Raw genomic sequence first — 17,053 nt, forward strand, 5'->3', positions numbered from 1 at the left:
TCAGTCAAGGTGTAGTTCCAAATAGCAGTCAGTGTTAGTGCACAAATTTTTTTTTACAGCTTCTGCTTGAAAGAACGAACAAAAAAATGTCAGGCAAAGCCTACCAAAACATGTGAAAAGCTGTGTGCTGACTGCTATTTTTGAGTTTGAATGTGTCTGAACACAAATACTTTCCTGGTTAGGGGAGGGTGTGCACACTTGTGCAAACACATGATCTCAGTTGTTTATTTGGACCGACTCTCCAGGAGAGGCTGTAGTTCCCATGAATACGCAGACGTTTTGAAATGGCATTCAAACATTGGAAGAGGGGTGTGTACACTTTATCTATCCACCAATTACGCCACGCCTTTCAAACGCACTTAACTGTCCATCCGTGATGTCCTATGTGAAAAATACGAGTGACACGTTGGAAGCATTGGATTTCGACTTTTTTCCCCAATGCATCTTGCAGCCATTGCCACGTTTTGTTGCATACTTGCATGCCAGTTAAAGTCACCGAGTGGCCAAGGTCATCTGGAAGAAGAGACGGCTTGTCTTCACTGTTACGTACGTGTCTGTTAAAGGCGCGCTCAAGTGTGTGTGTGTGTGGGTGTGTGTGAGAGAGAGAGAGAAACCAGCCATCAAGCCCCCCCCCCCCCTTGAATAGAATTGTCACCGATTACTGGTATTTATAATAATTACCCCCTCACTCATGTCGCCAATTGACGCCTTGCAACGGAGCATAATGGCGTTTTATTGAATCAGCATGTCTGTGTCCTCCCTGCTGGCTGCCTCGCACAAATCCTCCCACCAGTATAAATAGAATAAAGGAGGACCCTTTATCTGCGAGTCGGCACCGTGTGTGTGTGTGTGTGGGGGCGCGTGCGCGTTTCGTCAGCGTTTGCGCAAGAGACTGAAAACACAGCAACTTGATCGCTGCGACTGACAGCAAAGCCATGTGATCCCTTCCAATTCGCTGACTTCGGGCAAGGTTTGCCCTGCACTCGGTTTTGATCATTTTTGATCCAATGCGCGGGAAGTTAGGTTAGCATTTCCCAAAGGCGCACACTCGGTAGCACCCCCCTGGGTAGTTCTCAACTCAGCTGTTTGTCGAGGGCACTTGAAAACAACCACGGCGGTATACAAAGCGGAGCAAAAAGAATTCGTATGAAACGAGAACTGAACCACGAAGACGGTAGAAAACACAAAAACAGTCCAACTCCAAATCGAGTCTCGTGCAGAGTCAAAAGCCGAAGAAGGAAAATGAGTTGGAAGACGAGCGTGAAAGATTTGGAGGTCATTCCAATGAGAGGGCGCGGCAAGGCAAAAGGCTGGAACCCCCTCGCAGCCTCCGCTTCGTTCCCGGTACCTCCGATCGTGTCTGCTGCGCAGACCCGAGGCACCGGGCGGGTGCGCAGCATTTCCACAGTAACTTGCAGTTTTTGTTCCATTTTAAACCACATCGTTTTTCATTTTATTTGTAAACGTGTCTCACCCCTGCAGTTTTATGAGCATAATAATTCACCGATGCGGTGGTTCTTGGATGAAGCTCAGTTTTAAAAAAAAACAAACAAACAGAAAAAACCCACCCTCAAGTGTCGATTGGCAACGAGGAGAGTAATAGTCAGACAACGTAGTCCCCTCGCTGCATTTATCCCGCCGCACTTAGCGAAAGCTGAAAGCCACCATAAATAACGGCGCTCCCGTTTCCCGAAGGTTATCAGTGCGGGAAAATTAGCTTTTAAAATGCAGTTTGAAATCCATTTAGGTGATTGATTGGCGAGCGCGCTAATAAATTCTGCCGGTATCCGGGCGGGCCTCGTCACGGCCATCTTTTATCGCTGTCACGAAGCCAGACGTGTTGGATGTTTCAAGGAAGGAAGGAAGGTCTGCGGCTTTCCAAACGCGCTGATGCGGATGGAGTGTTTGGCGCGCTCTGGCTCTGTTCGGGCCTTCCTTAACGCAACCTGTTTAGGCTGCGCGTGCATCCAAAGAACAATTTTGTGGACAGGCACCCGTCGTTTGCATTCCCCTCTTAGCGGTGTGGGAGCAGCGACGGCGATTGCTGCGCTGTTGCCTCAGACTGCAAACGTTTGGGGCTTGTCATCAATCGGCAAGATGAGAGCTCAACATTTCAGCCGTGAGTCTTCTCCATTTCACCCCCCTCACAGCACTTCGGTGGAACGTTGTATGACGTACATTCAGGCGCTCGAGATGCATGTTGGTCAAGCTTCCTTTTTAATAAAAAAAAAAAAAATACATTGAATGATCTGCGAGCAGACGGTGTCAATACAAAGAGCAAAAGACTTGCAGACAGGGTGGATAGTGACAGGGTGGACATTCAGGGCATCCAATGAGTGCAACGGACCTTCGCTGAGCGACACGTTTCAGTTGGCAAGCTGACTGCGATTACGATTTTCCGTGATAGGGTGGACGTGAAATGAGTACAACGGGAACTTCATTTATCAAAATGTTTCAGCTGGCAAGCTGACTGCAATTACGATTTTCCGTGACAGGGTGGACGTGAAATGAGTACAACGGGAACTTCATTTATCAAAATGTTTCAGCTGGCAAGGTGACGGCGGACTGCCTTTCGATTTTCTGAGACGGTTTTTAGATCAGTGGATGTTTTACTATGACAGGGTGGACATTTCGGACATTGCGCAATGGACCTTCCGTCAGCCACATGATCCAGTTGGCAAGCGGATTGTTGACCTTTCTGGATTTCTGAAGGATTTTACAGTTTGACTGTGACAGGGTGGACACGTGAAGCTTGACAACATCCAGCTCAAATTTTATTTTGCAAATATCCTTTTTTTTCCAGTCTCCTCTGAAGGAATACACACTGTTGGTCGTAGTGTCACTGAAAACACTTATGACTTCTTTTTTTTTTTTTTTTTTGAAGAGGCAGTATGCCCGTAATGACAAGGTGGACAGCAATTTCCTGGATGTATTCAAATATCGCAAAGAAAATACACATGCTGAAAATTGGCTCATTTTCTCACATAAAATGCTGCGAACAGCGATTGATTTGCAAGCAAATACGAATTCTTAACGCCGTCGCTTGTCGTGAAGGCAAAGTCGACAAATGAACCACCTGCACTAAACCTGATACAAGCGCTTTCAATGTGCTTGGTTGGATCTTCAAAGTGGAAGCTTTTTATCCCAAACTACACCCCCCTCCCCCTCCCCCAATCCTCCACTGCGAAGCTAATCTTTGGCCTGGAAAAATGTGTGTAACCGGGTATTTCCATTTTCGGCGAGGCGTAATCCGGCATTTACAATATCATTTACGTGGCTTTCTTCTTTTTTTTTCCGCCCACTGACATCTCGCTCTCTCTTCCGCCTCCTTTTTTAAACGCTCAGATTGACAGAGGACAAGCTCCAGGCATTGGCTTTGCTTCTGCGACAGCGGCGCGCAACCTCTGTGCACGCAGATGCTGCCTTTTGATTGATATTTAACTGAAAGTGAGCTCTTGTTGCTGTCAAACCTCAGCTAAGTCTCTTGAGCCGCTTCATTTCTGACACTCGCGCTATTCACACAAAGGACTCCGTGTGTGTGCGTGTGTGTGTGCGGGTGTGTGTGTGAGACGTTGTCATGTGATCCGTGTAACACTTTAATCTGTTTAGACTCCGTCAATACGCTGGCGCGAGCCATACGTGCGTTGACATCGACGGCCGCCTGCCAAGATCTCGTTGGAGTAACGCGGGGGCCTTTTGTACCTTCGGTATGTTGTAGGTAATTTTATGCTTCAAACATCAATGTAATAAAGCAGCGTTTGAAGTAGGAGTGGCCAAAATGTGGCCCTGCACACACCCCCGTGTTTACCATCAAGCTTTTACCGTCAAGCGTCCTGTAATATTTGTTGCCTTCATCTAGCCATTTTTTACAAACATTTTTCGGTACTCTGACCTGAAATTGACGACCTCAATTGTATTCATGGTTCGAATTCATCGACTGCTTAATTGATTCAAGGCACACAGCAAATTAAACAAACCATGACCTGCGTGACTGAGAATCTACGCGGACATGATGGAAAAACACATTTTTAAGCGATCCAGGTTAAAGCTAAACAAGAAAAGAAAGGGTTGTTTTTGCAGAGGATAAAGAATATAGACCCTTTAGTATTGTAATCTTGTCTGTCTATATGTGTTACAGCAAAGTGTTGTGTTCAAATAACTCCGGCTTCAGGTGCTTTAACTACCACAACATCAATGCTAGCGTTGTTAGCCTGTGTATGGCATTTCGCATTGTGTGTTAGCATTTTGCTAACAAGTTTCTGTAAGGCAAAGTAGTATTCGTCTGTATGTGGCGCAACCGCTGTATCATCCAAATGCCATAGAGTCGACTGCGCAATTATCGAGTGGCCGCATATGAACAATTCCGTGAATAACAAACCACTTTCCCGCTCGAGGGCAAATGAAGGCGGCACCGCATTCTCCCGCATTACCTCCAACGAGGTCGTAAAAACACCAACCCAAAATTCTGCAGCTGACGCGCGTGAACAAGCGGCACTTAGTCACCCCTTGCCGGTGCCGGCGCTTAATGGGCTGCATTAGGGGCCCGCAATAAAGCCACGCCGGCCAGGTCTTGGCTAATGTCGCAATAATCATTTACAAAAAGATGGTTACCACATGCTGGAATAATTTTCAGCACCCCAACCCGCTCGCGCTTTTAACAACCCTAATTCGCCATTATTAATAATGAATAAAAATGCAATTTTCAGTGGGCTTGCTCCAGGGCTCTGGGAATCATTACGATGAATATTTCAGCGCGTTATTTTAATCACCGCCGCACATTTGCGGGGGTGGAGGGAGCCCAAGGCAGGGATGGGTTGGGTGGGGGAGGGGGAGGCTTACTTTAACAGACTCGTGCATCAAGCCCCCCCGGGTCATTAGAGCCCGTGCTGCCTGCCTGTGTGAGATGCCTACCTTTTGATTTACAAGACTTGTTTAAAAAAACACACACACACACACAAAAAAAAACGAGGCGAGCTGCGCCATTTTGACTTGTAATTTGATGCCGGATTTGGTAATGAAGCGCCGCCATGTGATTTATGGACCCCGCGGTGGCAGTTTCTGGCACTAAAGCTGCTCCCTGCTGGTCTCGCAAGCGTTGCCGTCTCTTCTTACCACGGATGCTCGCGACGCTTACACTTCTGGATGCACAATGGCCAATTTCCACTGCGTCGTATCGACTTGGCTCGTCAATACTTGGCTTCGAGGAGAAAAAAAAAACAAAAAAAATTGGCTTTGATCATTTCGATAAAATTTGAGGTCGGGTCATTCAAAAAAATATTTTCAGTTTTGCTCACGTGAAAATGGGCTTCCCGCACTGTCAACGAAGAAATAAGCACCGAATGCCCCCCAACTTCAAGACTGAAGGAAAAATTGACTCAGCAAGGGAATGCCCATATTCTCGTTTTGGATAACATCCGTCTCCATAGTGTGCCCAACAGAAGTAGACGCCCTCAGTCTGCTATTGGATAAAATGTGTCTTCTGTCGGTCCTTCTATCCTCTTGCATATCATTTGCATATCTTAATGTGGCCCACAATCCCATGATAAGAAGTAGAGGCCCTCAGTCTCCTCTTGGATAATACCGCATTTTCTTACTAGTGGCCAGTTAATGAATGCCTTGTGTCGACTCTTGACTAAAATGTATCTTCTTCAAAATCTCCTTCCACCGCACTTTATTTTGGCGTCGCGTTGCTTTAACGAACGCTGCCTGCTTCTGTGCTCTCTTGCCAGGCCGCCTCCCGACTTTTGGCGTCTGGACTACTGGGAGGACGACCTGCGGCGGAGGCGGCGATTCGTCAGGAACCCGCTGGGCACTGTGCACATGGAGGTCTCGTGCAAAACTCTGCAGGAGTACGGTGAGCTCATACACACACACACAGACACGCGTGCAATCTTCTCCAAATGTTGATCATTAGCGGACGCGTCTGGTGCTCGCATCTTTTTGAATATGTCGCGGTCTTACGAGGGCTGCCAATGGAACGTGACATGTGAGTTTCATTGGGGTTTTTATCCCCGTCAAAACATGTCCTTAGAGGCGGGGGGATGGGGGGGGGGGGGGTGGATCAGACGACTCCTTGCTTTATCCTCCCCACTTGGCCCTTGGGTCAACTTTACATGTCAGGAAGGCAATGTTGACTTTTCCGCAAAAGCGCTGCTAGTTAGCAGCCCTGCTGGCCTCCTGATTAAATAGCAAATGCAGCTTTCAGCTGGAAAGAGCCAGCCTTGATTTAAAAAATATATATATATATATTTATAGGCGGCCCGGTAGTCCAGTGGTTAGCACGTCGGCTTCACAGTGCAGAGGTACCGGGTTCGATTCCAGCTCCGGCCTCCCTGTGTGGAGTTTGCATGTTCTCCCCGGGCCTGCGTGGGTTTTCTCCGGGTGCTCCGGTTTCCTCCCACATTCCAAAAACATGCATGGCAGGCTGATTGGACGCTCTAAATTGTCCTTAGGTGTGAGTGCGGGCGTGCATGGTTGTTCGTCTCTGTGTGCCCTGCGATTGGCTGGCAACCGATTCAGGGTGTCCCCCGCCTACTGCCCGAAGACGGCTGGGACAGGCTCCAGCACCCCCCGCGACCCTAGTGAGGATCAAGCGGTTCGGAAAATGGACGGATGGATATATATTTATGCAAAATAATTTTTGCTTCTAATATTGAATGATCTTTATTCACTACAGTGTTTGGAACATAAATTGTGTTCTTCTTTGAGCCATAAATGGTTTATGTGCATGTTCGAGGATAGAGAAAAGTTCTGCAGTAGACCCTCCCTTCTCACTCTGCCCACCTTCACCTTTTTTAATTAAAGGGCCGTTTGTTTGACACCCCTGGGTTAAACTAATCGATTATCAAATTCGTCGATAATCAATTGTGATCCTGAATTGATTGTTTTTGAGACCGAGACTGAAAAAAGTGAGTCTACTCAATTTTAAGTCGTCAAGTGCTTGCACAGAATACAACGATGTCGACTTTTTTTAAACTGGCCGTACTTAAAACCGTAATTTGCTTCCACTTAAAATAAATTGAAATATTTTCCCCTTTTTCGGATGCGTTAACCACCAAACCTTGAACTGAATCTCAGCCCATTTATGTTTGTGCATTTTTTTCTGGACGCTCCATTTGAAATCGTGTCACGTTTTGGAATAAACAGATGGAATTATTATTATTATTTTTTAAAATTACATTCATCAATTTATCAATAAAAGCAGTGATCTTGAGAGGACCGTTGGCCAAGTTCAGGACGTCATGTGGTCGCTTTGGGTTCCAACGCGAACATATGGCAGCTGCCGCCTCAGCCACAGGTGGTCCGTGCAAGCGATGGTTGTGCCGTCTGCTCTTAATTTTCCGCGCGCGTGTGTGTTTTGGAGGCGGCGCGGGCTTGATCGCCGTCATTGGCTAATTTCGAGCGCTCTCCGCGACGCGTTGACATCTTGTCAGGCAAAGAAAGCTCCGATGTCATCCGCCTCGGCTTGCCGGTCGATTGAGACAATCGGCGACTCCAAAACGCGGAGCGCTGACCCGCGCCGAGGCTTTCGCATTTGTCACCTGCAACCAAGTCTGCGTTTGATCCGCGATCTCACTTCACGCTTCAAACAGATTCTCAACGTGACGGCGCGCGTAGGTCGCCGTGCGGCGCTTTCTCGAGCAAATTTGGTAGACGCGCCTCACATGATAGGATGCGCAAAAAAGTCTCAATGACCCATACGGGAAATTGAATGCCATGTCGGCCATTTTGGGGCGGATCCCGGCGATCGTACTTTGACAATCTCCTTCCACGCATCCGAGACAGACGTGGGTGATATTTTTTTTCTTTCTCTTCCTCTTTGCTTCGTCATGTGTTCAAAGCACGGCATCGAAGTTGGATGCTCATTTCCTGGATTCACCTTTTGAAAGGCGCTTTCGCCCGTCACCGCTCACACAGCTTCTCTTCTCTCGCGCTCGCACGACAGCTCACTTGGCGACATTTCCTTTGTGGCGTCGAAGGTATTTTGTCGGAAGGTGGCCGAGGTTCAGAGGTGAGCGCGCCATCTCCCGACTCCCGTTACATCCAGACTTGACTAAACATTTTTAGTGGGCTGCAGCTGGCACGGGCAGCCAGAACAAAGCGCCGCGTTTGAGCCCCCCCCCCCCCCCCCCCCCCCACGAGACTCGTCGTTAAAGCGCTCCGATCTGGGACTAATGGAGAAACGTTAGGTTGTCCAAAAAGAATGCAGAGGTTTTTTTTTCTGCTATGACAGCAGCATATGACAAGACAGGCTTCAGCCGCCATCTTTTGCCGTTTGAAGAAGGGCAGACGGGCGGCGGCGGCGCTGGCGGCACGCGTCACTCTTCCTCCGCTCGCTTGAAGGAATAAAAGTGACGCGGACCGATTGTTTTTTTCTTTCTTTCTTTTTGTTTTTGTTTCCCCTCACAAAGAACGTTCGGCTGAGTGAGTGGCCCGTGTCTGTTTTGACGCAGCCTCACCGTCGCCTTTGTTTTCTCCGCAACATTAAGAGCTGGCCGCCTCCCTTTATTTATTTGTTGTGCGCGCTCAAAGGAGTTATTTCGAGATTGTGTTCGGCTTTGTGCCTTTTTTCAAGCTGCCACTGAGCACTTTGTTCGACGCGCATATCAGAGTCGGGCACTTTTTTAGGGCATCATTTGGAGCTTTGTTTTGGCTGACACGATACGAATTTGATCGGAAATTGCACAGACACGAGTGGCGTGTTTCCGCCGTCTGTTACGATAGTCGTATATCGTCGTCTTTACCAAATTCCATGTCAGTCAGTCAACCCGGTCCGGGGATCATTTTGTTCGAACCTCCAAGGGGGCTGCTGCTGAGTCCGTTTTTGCTTCTTTACATTGTACATCAAGTTGAGGCAACTTAAATGCTGCAGGGGCCATTTCATCTCTGCAATTGGGGGGGGGGCCTTTAATGCCACTTTAAATATGAACAACATATGTGCATTTGCGCAAAACACGGTGCTCTGAAAAAAACTCATTTTTCATAATAAATTTCTCAATGCGTGGATAAAATCTCCACTGTCCCAAGCCAACCAAAAAAAGCATTTCAAACAAAAAATGAACCAGTACCGTGAGCGCTAAGGGCTCTCTTGCGTAAAAATGACCATGGAAATGATCAAGGATGGCACAAAACTGCTTAACACCAAATCAGCATGAAGTACATGAACTCATTTTGTTTTGCTCCCCCCCCCACACAGAAATCAACTCACTCAAAATCTGAATACTATTGAGCTCCTGCCTTGTCATTCCAAAGCCGCAAAAAATCAATAGGCCTACTCGTGCTGTAGTATAGATTCATAAATCCCCTGATTTTTTTTTTTTTTTTTTTTTTTTTTTACAGAAATTTTTTTTTGAATATATTTTTTTAGTTAATCCCACAAGCTGCCAGGTGCCCATCCCCTCGTATCCATCCTCGTAAAATCTGTTGATTTTTCAGTCATGTTGAAGCCTCCAGAACGTGATTCATTTGTTGAAAGAATCACACAAATAATCCACGTCCAAGAGGGCCATAGCAGCGGGATGTTTGAGCAAAAAATAAAAAGTGTCTTTCGCATCAGCGCGGTCGCATAACCTTTGTCATCACTCCTTGTGCACGCGCGCGCAATTTGGCGCGACACTCCGTCTCATTGTCTATTAGCCGCATTGGCAGCTTAGCCAGCACATTCGCTGTCGCTGCGCGAGGGCTCGCCGTTGGGGGCTATATTGGGGGCTGATTGGAAGCGGGCAAGCGTGAAATGGAAGTCACGTTAATATTGATCCGAGTGTTTAACGGGGTGTTTTACCTCCGGGTGTCCTTGCGGTCTGCAATCAGGTGAGAAGCTCCTTCTTCTGCTCGCTTGGCTCTGATTGCTACAGACGCAAAGATTGTTCTCGGCAGCGCAGTGCGACTAATCTGACCCGGGGCTCCAGTCAGGCGGAAGGTGAACTTCCCGATTCCAACATACGAAAGGAAATGTACTTTCGAATGTCCGCACGCAAATTGTCATGATTCTATGAGTCACGTTCCAGCCTTGAAGCTCACGAGGGCCTCGTACGCAAGCGTATGATTAGTCTGCTCTTCGTCCCTTTGATGACGCAAGTGTGGGATTGTTTGGCCTCACGTCACCTAATTTGCCACGCGCACCTTTAATCCGCCACACCTAGTCTTGGCATACCGCAGAGAGCTGACAACAGGCCCGCAATTATTAAGGTTTCATTCCAGTCTGGGGATATCCGCTTCCATGCATTTTTCATGATCCGAATTTTGCCACTTGGGAGTCCCCCCAACCCCACTCGTCCCAAAAAAAAAGGGTCTGAGGTCTGCAGACTCAGGTCAATTAGTGGAGCCCAGAGTTTAAAGCAAACATGGTGAGGCAGCATTTAGCTGTTGTGCTGCATGCCATTGGAAAAAGCTGCCAAGGGGATTAAGAAAATATATATATACTGTGTATATATATATATATATATATATATATATATATATATATATATATACCGATAACGAAACCTTTTTTGATTGTGGCCGTCAATTCCCCGCAGATAGCGAGGCTTGTGTACTCCCGTTCGCCGAGTTGGACCGGATGGCCACGATTGAGCAATCTCCGCCACTCGCGTTTGACTTGGGACATGGAGGAGCCTTTGGCAGCCTCCCGCAGACACGACGCAGCGCATCCCCGGATATTGAATTCCGATTTCCCCGAGAGGAAGCGCCGTGTAAACGCGGCCCTAAATCAAAGTTATGATGTTTACTGCCGCGCTCCCGGAGCCGCTCTCAAGCGGGGATTTCGCATGGCAGGAAGTACGAGCCTGTTGTTTTTAATCCCCTTGGCGAAGCTCGAAGCAGATATTGGGAAGGCACGAGGCGGTCGGGGCGGCCTCGGCGGAGCGCTCGTCGGCTCTCCGCGGAAGGCGCTTGCCTGCCGCCGCGCGGGAGGGCGGCCCCTGGGAACGGATTGGATTTTCGATGGAGCCGGCGTTCCCTTACGATGTCACAATGCCTCGCGCCGCATGGCTGCCGTTATTTACAGAGATCTGACGGCGCCAGACAGAAAACAGAGCTCCCAAAAACTTAAAGCGCCTTTTGAGTTCTCTTTGAGGTCACCATGCACGCGCGCCCGTCTGTGTGTGTGTGTGTGTTCAAACGGCCACGAACTACGTCGCTGCCGCTCGGGTTCTGACCAGAACAAAGAGATCAGAACATCGGACTTAACTCGGCTGTTGAATGGACTTGAGTCCCCGGTAGGACTCTGAGGTCTGCAGACTCGGGTCAAGTCGCGGAGCCCCGAGTTCAAAGCAAATGCGCTGAAGCGGCATTTCGCCGTTATGCTGCACGCAAATGGAAAAAGCTGTCGACGGGTTAAAAAAACAAGATAGGAAAAATATAGGCTTGCCTGCTCTACTTATGATTAAGGTCTATCGCTTTGGAACGATGCGGTTGGGCGAAGATGATTTTTTGTCTTTGCACATCCTGCACATTTTCTCTGACTCGCATACAAATTCAGTTTATGCCATCATGGAAATCCGTTGTCAACTCAGGGCTCCCAATTGCTCACGAAAATTGTTGGGGTCTTTATTATTATTTTTTTTTGAAAGCTTGATGATAGTCAAAAATGTGATTCCATCGCCTCCCCGCCGTGGTCAATCGGTAAAAATGACTCGAGCTTGGATGTGGACCAGCGCGCGCTTGCAGCATTGAATTCCTTCGCCTTCTTTGATGATCCCAAAGCGCGCCCGCTGCATTTCCCGTGAGAAGTCCCAAATTGCGTCGCGGGCGAAGCCGCGGCGCGCAGCGGCGGCCGCGTGTGATTTCTGCGCGCTTGTCGGAATTAGCCGCGTTTATTTAGTCTCGTCGGGCCTCGCGCTCCAACGTGCCAATCCAAACATCGGCACGTCTGCTCATCAGCCTTTCAGCGGGATACTTTACAAAATGACACGTTTCATCCCCTGCCAGTGGTAGACTCTGGCCACTCGAACTCATGGGGATTTTTTTCTTTTTGCTTTTCCCCTCCCCCGAAATGCTAAAAGTGCTTCCCTGCATCTGCCAAGCGTGCTCCAGATACAAGGCAGAGCAGGAAGCGTCTTTTTGTTTTGTTTTCTTTCGTGTGACCTCTGCAACACGAGGCGCCTGTTAACTCATTCACTCCCAAAGACGTTTTTAAACGTCTTTTCAGACTTGGTTCAGAATTGGCTGGTATTGAATGAGTTAAGTGGGCTGCGCGCACACTTGACAATCGCACGCGTTTGCGCAAGTTTCCCCGAACTTGCCCGTCAAAGCCGCCAAAGGCCCGATGATGGGCGCGCCTCCTGACTGATGCGCGGATGTTTCCAAAAGATTTGTACTTCCTGATTTCCCCGTGTTGCGCGGCGTGCGACGACTGATTCCGCCGCTGCCGTCTGCTCAGAAAAGCGGTCCCAAGATGTCAATCGGAAGAGTGAAACGTGGTCAATATTTACGATGGGAAGTCCTCGCGTGCGCGCTTCACTCCCGAGTTAGGCCAAGCTGTGATTGTGATGGAAAATTCAATCATAGCCAATTTGGAAGCTAATTAATAATTAAATTAAATTAAAAAAAATAAAAAAATTTAAAAAACACCTTTTTTTGATTAAAGACTAGCACATTTATGTCAGGCGGAATCCAGATAAGTCTTATTTTTTTTCTAATTCTGATCAATCCAAAAGGTTGTTTTTGTTTGATTATCAATAAAAACATTTTTTTATGACGAGCAGGGTTGTCGCCATCTGCTGAACGAAACTATGAGAGTAGCTTGTCACATGCTCCTTTTAAAAAGAATTTGTCAAGTAACTAAATTGCTTTGTCAAGCAAGTCATCAGTAACTGAGTTCTTTTTACAAGCTAACTGTGGCCACACCGGTAGTAGTCAATCAACTTCTGCCGCGTAATCTTGTGAAAACATCTAATAGGAAAAGAAAATGGGTTTTTTTTTCTTGATGTGTGACGTCACCAAACCCCCCCCCCCCCCAAAAAAAAATCAGGTAAGATGTTCAAAATTGCTGTGGGTGTGTCATCTGATTTCTTTCCTCCATTTGACAAATTCCAACACGGAGCAGCCCTCCATCTGGGGGGGGCTGTTCCGAGCCGATGAACGCGTTGCAAAAAAATCCCCCCCCCCCCGCTTTTGTTTTGTGCGCTCTCTTTCGAGCTGCCGGCGGATGATGAAGTCCCGGCGCAACCTAATTGCGCTGTCTGTTCAGCCTCGCCTCTTGTCACGTCTCCAAAAGCGGCGAGCCGCGGCGCTAATCGACGGCGAGCCGTTGGTCTTTCAAGACGCAAACGTTGTGTTTCATTCCTGACCTTGTCTGGGAATAAAAGCAAACGTACGTGTGATGTTCAAATGCGGGGGCCGGCTTTTATACGCTACGATGGCACGTGGCATCTTCCTGCTTTCGACGGTGCGACATGCAAACAACCGCGCGCTCGCTCTCGGTTTGTTAGCTAATCTTTGACGTTGGGTTTTCTGGACTCCTAAAAGCAAACCGAACTGCGACGGTTCCACACTTCTGATGCATTCGTTGAAAACAAGTGCCGCGCGGAAATATTCCAGACCGTTGTTAACGTGTGGGAAATAAATTGTGCAAAAACAATGACAACATTTTAACTGGATGATTAAAACGCCGCGCAGATAAAACTATTTTGGGCCAACTGTGTCTTCGCCGCGCCAAGCCACGATGGTCCAAATATTCCCAAAAGGTTAACGTTGTCCCGTGTCTCTTTTTTGGGCAGCGACGGAAGAGGACGAGCTGGTTAAGTTGAAGACTTTGGTCTTCGCGGGCCAAAGTCTTCCGAGCCAGAGCCCCGAAACTGAGCTGATTCTGGAGGGAGACGACGACTCCGCCGGCCTGCTGCAGGAGAAGGAGACGGACGGCCTCGGTGGTGAGTCCGTTTTCGAGAACGCGTCAGTCGGTCCACGCGCTCCTTTTGAAACACAATCCCCAATACGTCCTGTCGTAGAGTCTGCCGGGGGCCCCGGGGAACATCCCATAATTTGTACCATTGCGCTATCAATCCGTTGCGGGTGTCTTTACGAGCCCCCGCCGCGGCTTTACAATGGGACGCGTGAGCCGGCGTTGCGCTCTCAGCGGCCGTCCAAAAGCGTCGCGGTGCCAAGCCGAGCCGCGCTTGAAACCGCATGCGAGACTTTAGTGGCTTCTTGCGGCGACTCGCCTGCCAGACGAGCGCGAGAGATCCCGTCTTCGTTCCTTCCACTTTTTCCTCGTCCGTTTGATGTTGTGGGGAGAGAACAACAATGACTTTTAGCTGATTAGCATTGCCTCCTTTCAAAGCCAACCCCAAAAGTATTCTTACGCAGACTTAATCCGTTTTGATGGCCAGTTGGGCCCTCTCTACCCCTTGGCTTGCTTTAACACAATTCCGACAAACGGCGTTTCGCCGTCAAGAACGGCACACATCCAGTTCGACCCCGCGGGCTGGCGGTCAGCATGTAGCTGCAGATTCTTTTATCGGAAACTATCCTCCGCGATTCAAGGTGGGGGGGAAAAAACAATCGGCTATTTGATTTTTGGCGCCATCTGGTGGTGTCTTGGTGTCATCAAAACAATATGAAGTGAGTTGAGGAGCTTCTTTTAAACAAAAGAAGTCCTCTACCACCATCTTGTGCCATCAACAGGCACTTACGAACCATTCTGGCTCGATCCCTGTCCCCGAAACGCATATTCTAAAGCAGTGTTTTTCAAACTTTTTTGAGTCAAGGCACACTTCTTTCATTGAAAAAAAATCTCGCGGAACACCACTAGCTGAAAATGTGGAAACACCCCCTCCCCCCCCCGCTTATTTGAACAATTAACGTGTTATATTGTTACTATAACCGTTTTTAACATTGAAGAATGACGTTATAACAGCTTGAATTGGAATCAAATCAACACAAAGAAAACAGTATTTTATCATCTTTCATATTTATTGTTTCACCGTCGTCCTGCATTCATGCGTCAAAAATTCGCTCGTATCTAGTCGAAACACAAAGCAATTGGCTCGCTGTTGCTGCTCCCTAGCGGTATGGGAGGGTACTACATGATTACTTTCTGGGCGAAAGACCGCACAGGCATACAAATTGGATATTTTCCCGCGGCACACCCGGGTTGAAAAACACTGTTCTAAAGTGTGTCAGCGAACGAGGGGTTTGCATTTTCTCCTGCTGCACAATCGTCTCCATGACTCATCATTTGGCAGCTCGGTGACATTGTGAAAGCATTGTGATTGTGATGCTTTAATCGTTATCCAATCACCTTCGAATTGAAAACGCTTGATAGACGACACACGTGCTAATGTTAGCTTACCCTGCTGCCTAGCCGCAGGCGCCGCAGTCTCCACTCGGTTGCATTTCAGCGCTCCGTTTTCTTGCCTCGGTGAATGTGCGTCTCCTTACCTTGGACTGGGTCACGTCACCAAGTCGATGCGCTCTCCTTGGTGGCTGTCATTTGTTCAGAGGCATTCGCGTGCGACGTGGAAATGTTGAGCGCTACGAGCGCACGTGAATAATGAATCAATTCAAATGTATCGCACATCAACGTTTTACAAAAGATGTACCAAACATTTCCGGATAAACATTCAGGATTCAAGTTAAATCAATTGATCTTCAAAGTTAAACACAACCGAATTGCAGTACAAAGTAAAGACTTCTCGAAAAACTCTTGGAAGAAAGTCTTCCTGGAAGACTTGCAAGCTGTCTACATGTTCTTCCGGCATGCGTAACGAGCACACGTCCAAATACTTTTATCCATGTCGTGTATTTTATTTTATTTTTTTTACATTAAGTGACACAAGATGCGGGAATGAGCTAGCTGTTCACACAAACGCAGTCATCTTGGCAAAAAAGCCACTGGAGAGCGGGCCGGCGCCGAGCGCCACTTTCAACCTCAGCCAGTCTCATCGGCGCCCTCCCCCGCCTGGGGGCGTGACCGAGAGGCCCGACTCGTTCTCGCCGACCTTCACAGTCAAGCGACCAGAATGAAAAAAAAAAAAAAACGGATTACTCTCCATCAAAAAGAGAAGTTGTGATTAAGGCCGAACATGTCCAAATGGAAGGATAGAATGCTACGTTGAGCTAAACGTGAGCCGAGCTTTTTTCAAGATACGAGCCGTCATTTGGACGATTTGAGTTGCTTTATTTTGAGCATTTGAGCATATTTCATATCTATATAATATATATAGCGTGTGTTGAATATACCCTTGTCTTATTTCAATCAAATGGTTGCACAAAATCAAATCGATCTGATCCAGAGACATTTTTCCAAGTCGATTGTTGTAATGGGAATTTGACATCTAACAGTGCTAACATGGAAGTAGCTCTTCGTACCACCAGCGACTTATAAAAATGCCTCTGATTGTATTTTTTATTTTTCGCAGGCACTTGACCAAATAAAATCGAGTCAATTCAACAATTTTCAGTGCACTTCACGTGGTCACGTGGAGAGTTATCGGTCAGAGATCCGAATAATGTACAGGCATGTGCGCGGACGCCTAAAGGAACCACTTCCGTGTCCATGTCGGACAAGAGGTGAAGCATGCGCACGGTTACCTTTCATCCTCGTATCACTTTTACAGCCTTGTTCATGTTAAATTCAGAAACGAGTGGTGTGTGTGTGTGTGTGTGTGTGTGCGTGCGTGCGTGCGTGTGTGTGTCACGTATTGTTTGTCAATTCAACAATTACTTTGTATTTTGTTCAATTAACAATGGTAATATATTTTTTTAAATATTATTTTGTAAAGCTTTCACAATTTTTTTAAATGGATATGTCGTGTTTAGCTGCAGCATAAAATTGTTTGAAAGAAATATAAATATTCGCGTGTCTTGTATTAACGTTTGATGAACATACTCTTGCATCCCGTATGTTTTAGCCAAGGATATTAATTATTGGTGTAATTATTCTTCCTCATTTGGAAGACTTAGCATGGTGTGCACATTATGTAATGCACCAACTGAGACATTTTATTGGGTACGTGTGCGCAAAAATTAATACAAATGGTCACTCATGTCACCATCGTGTTCATTATTTTAGATTATGAATTTGGTACACACACACACACAGTGGTCAATGCGT

The 17,053-nt window shown here is 47.4% G+C and overlaps 1 protein-coding gene across 1 annotated transcript in view; it reads left to right on the forward strand.

Annotated features, from left to right (window-relative positions):
* LOC147196892 (neurobeachin-like) overlaps positions 1 to 17,053 on the forward strand; it is a 160,957-nt gene that overhangs the window by 80,723 nt on the left and 63,181 nt on the right. The window contains exons 37-38 of the mRNA XM_086124702.1: positions 5,730 to 5,854; positions 13,719 to 13,868. Of these exons, the coding sequence (XP_085980828.1) occupies positions 5,730 to 5,854; positions 13,719 to 13,868 (275 nt within the window). The remainder of the gene's footprint in view (positions 1 to 5,729; positions 5,855 to 13,718; positions 13,869 to 17,053) is intronic.

Source organism: Hippocampus guttulatus, chromosome 12 (genome assembly GCF_054856545.1).
Source record: "Hippocampus guttulatus isolate MCC_2025c chromosome 12, RoL_Hgut_1.0, whole genome shotgun sequence".
Lineage (NCBI taxonomy): Eukaryota > Metazoa > Chordata > Actinopteri > Syngnathiformes > Syngnathidae > Hippocampus > Hippocampus guttulatus.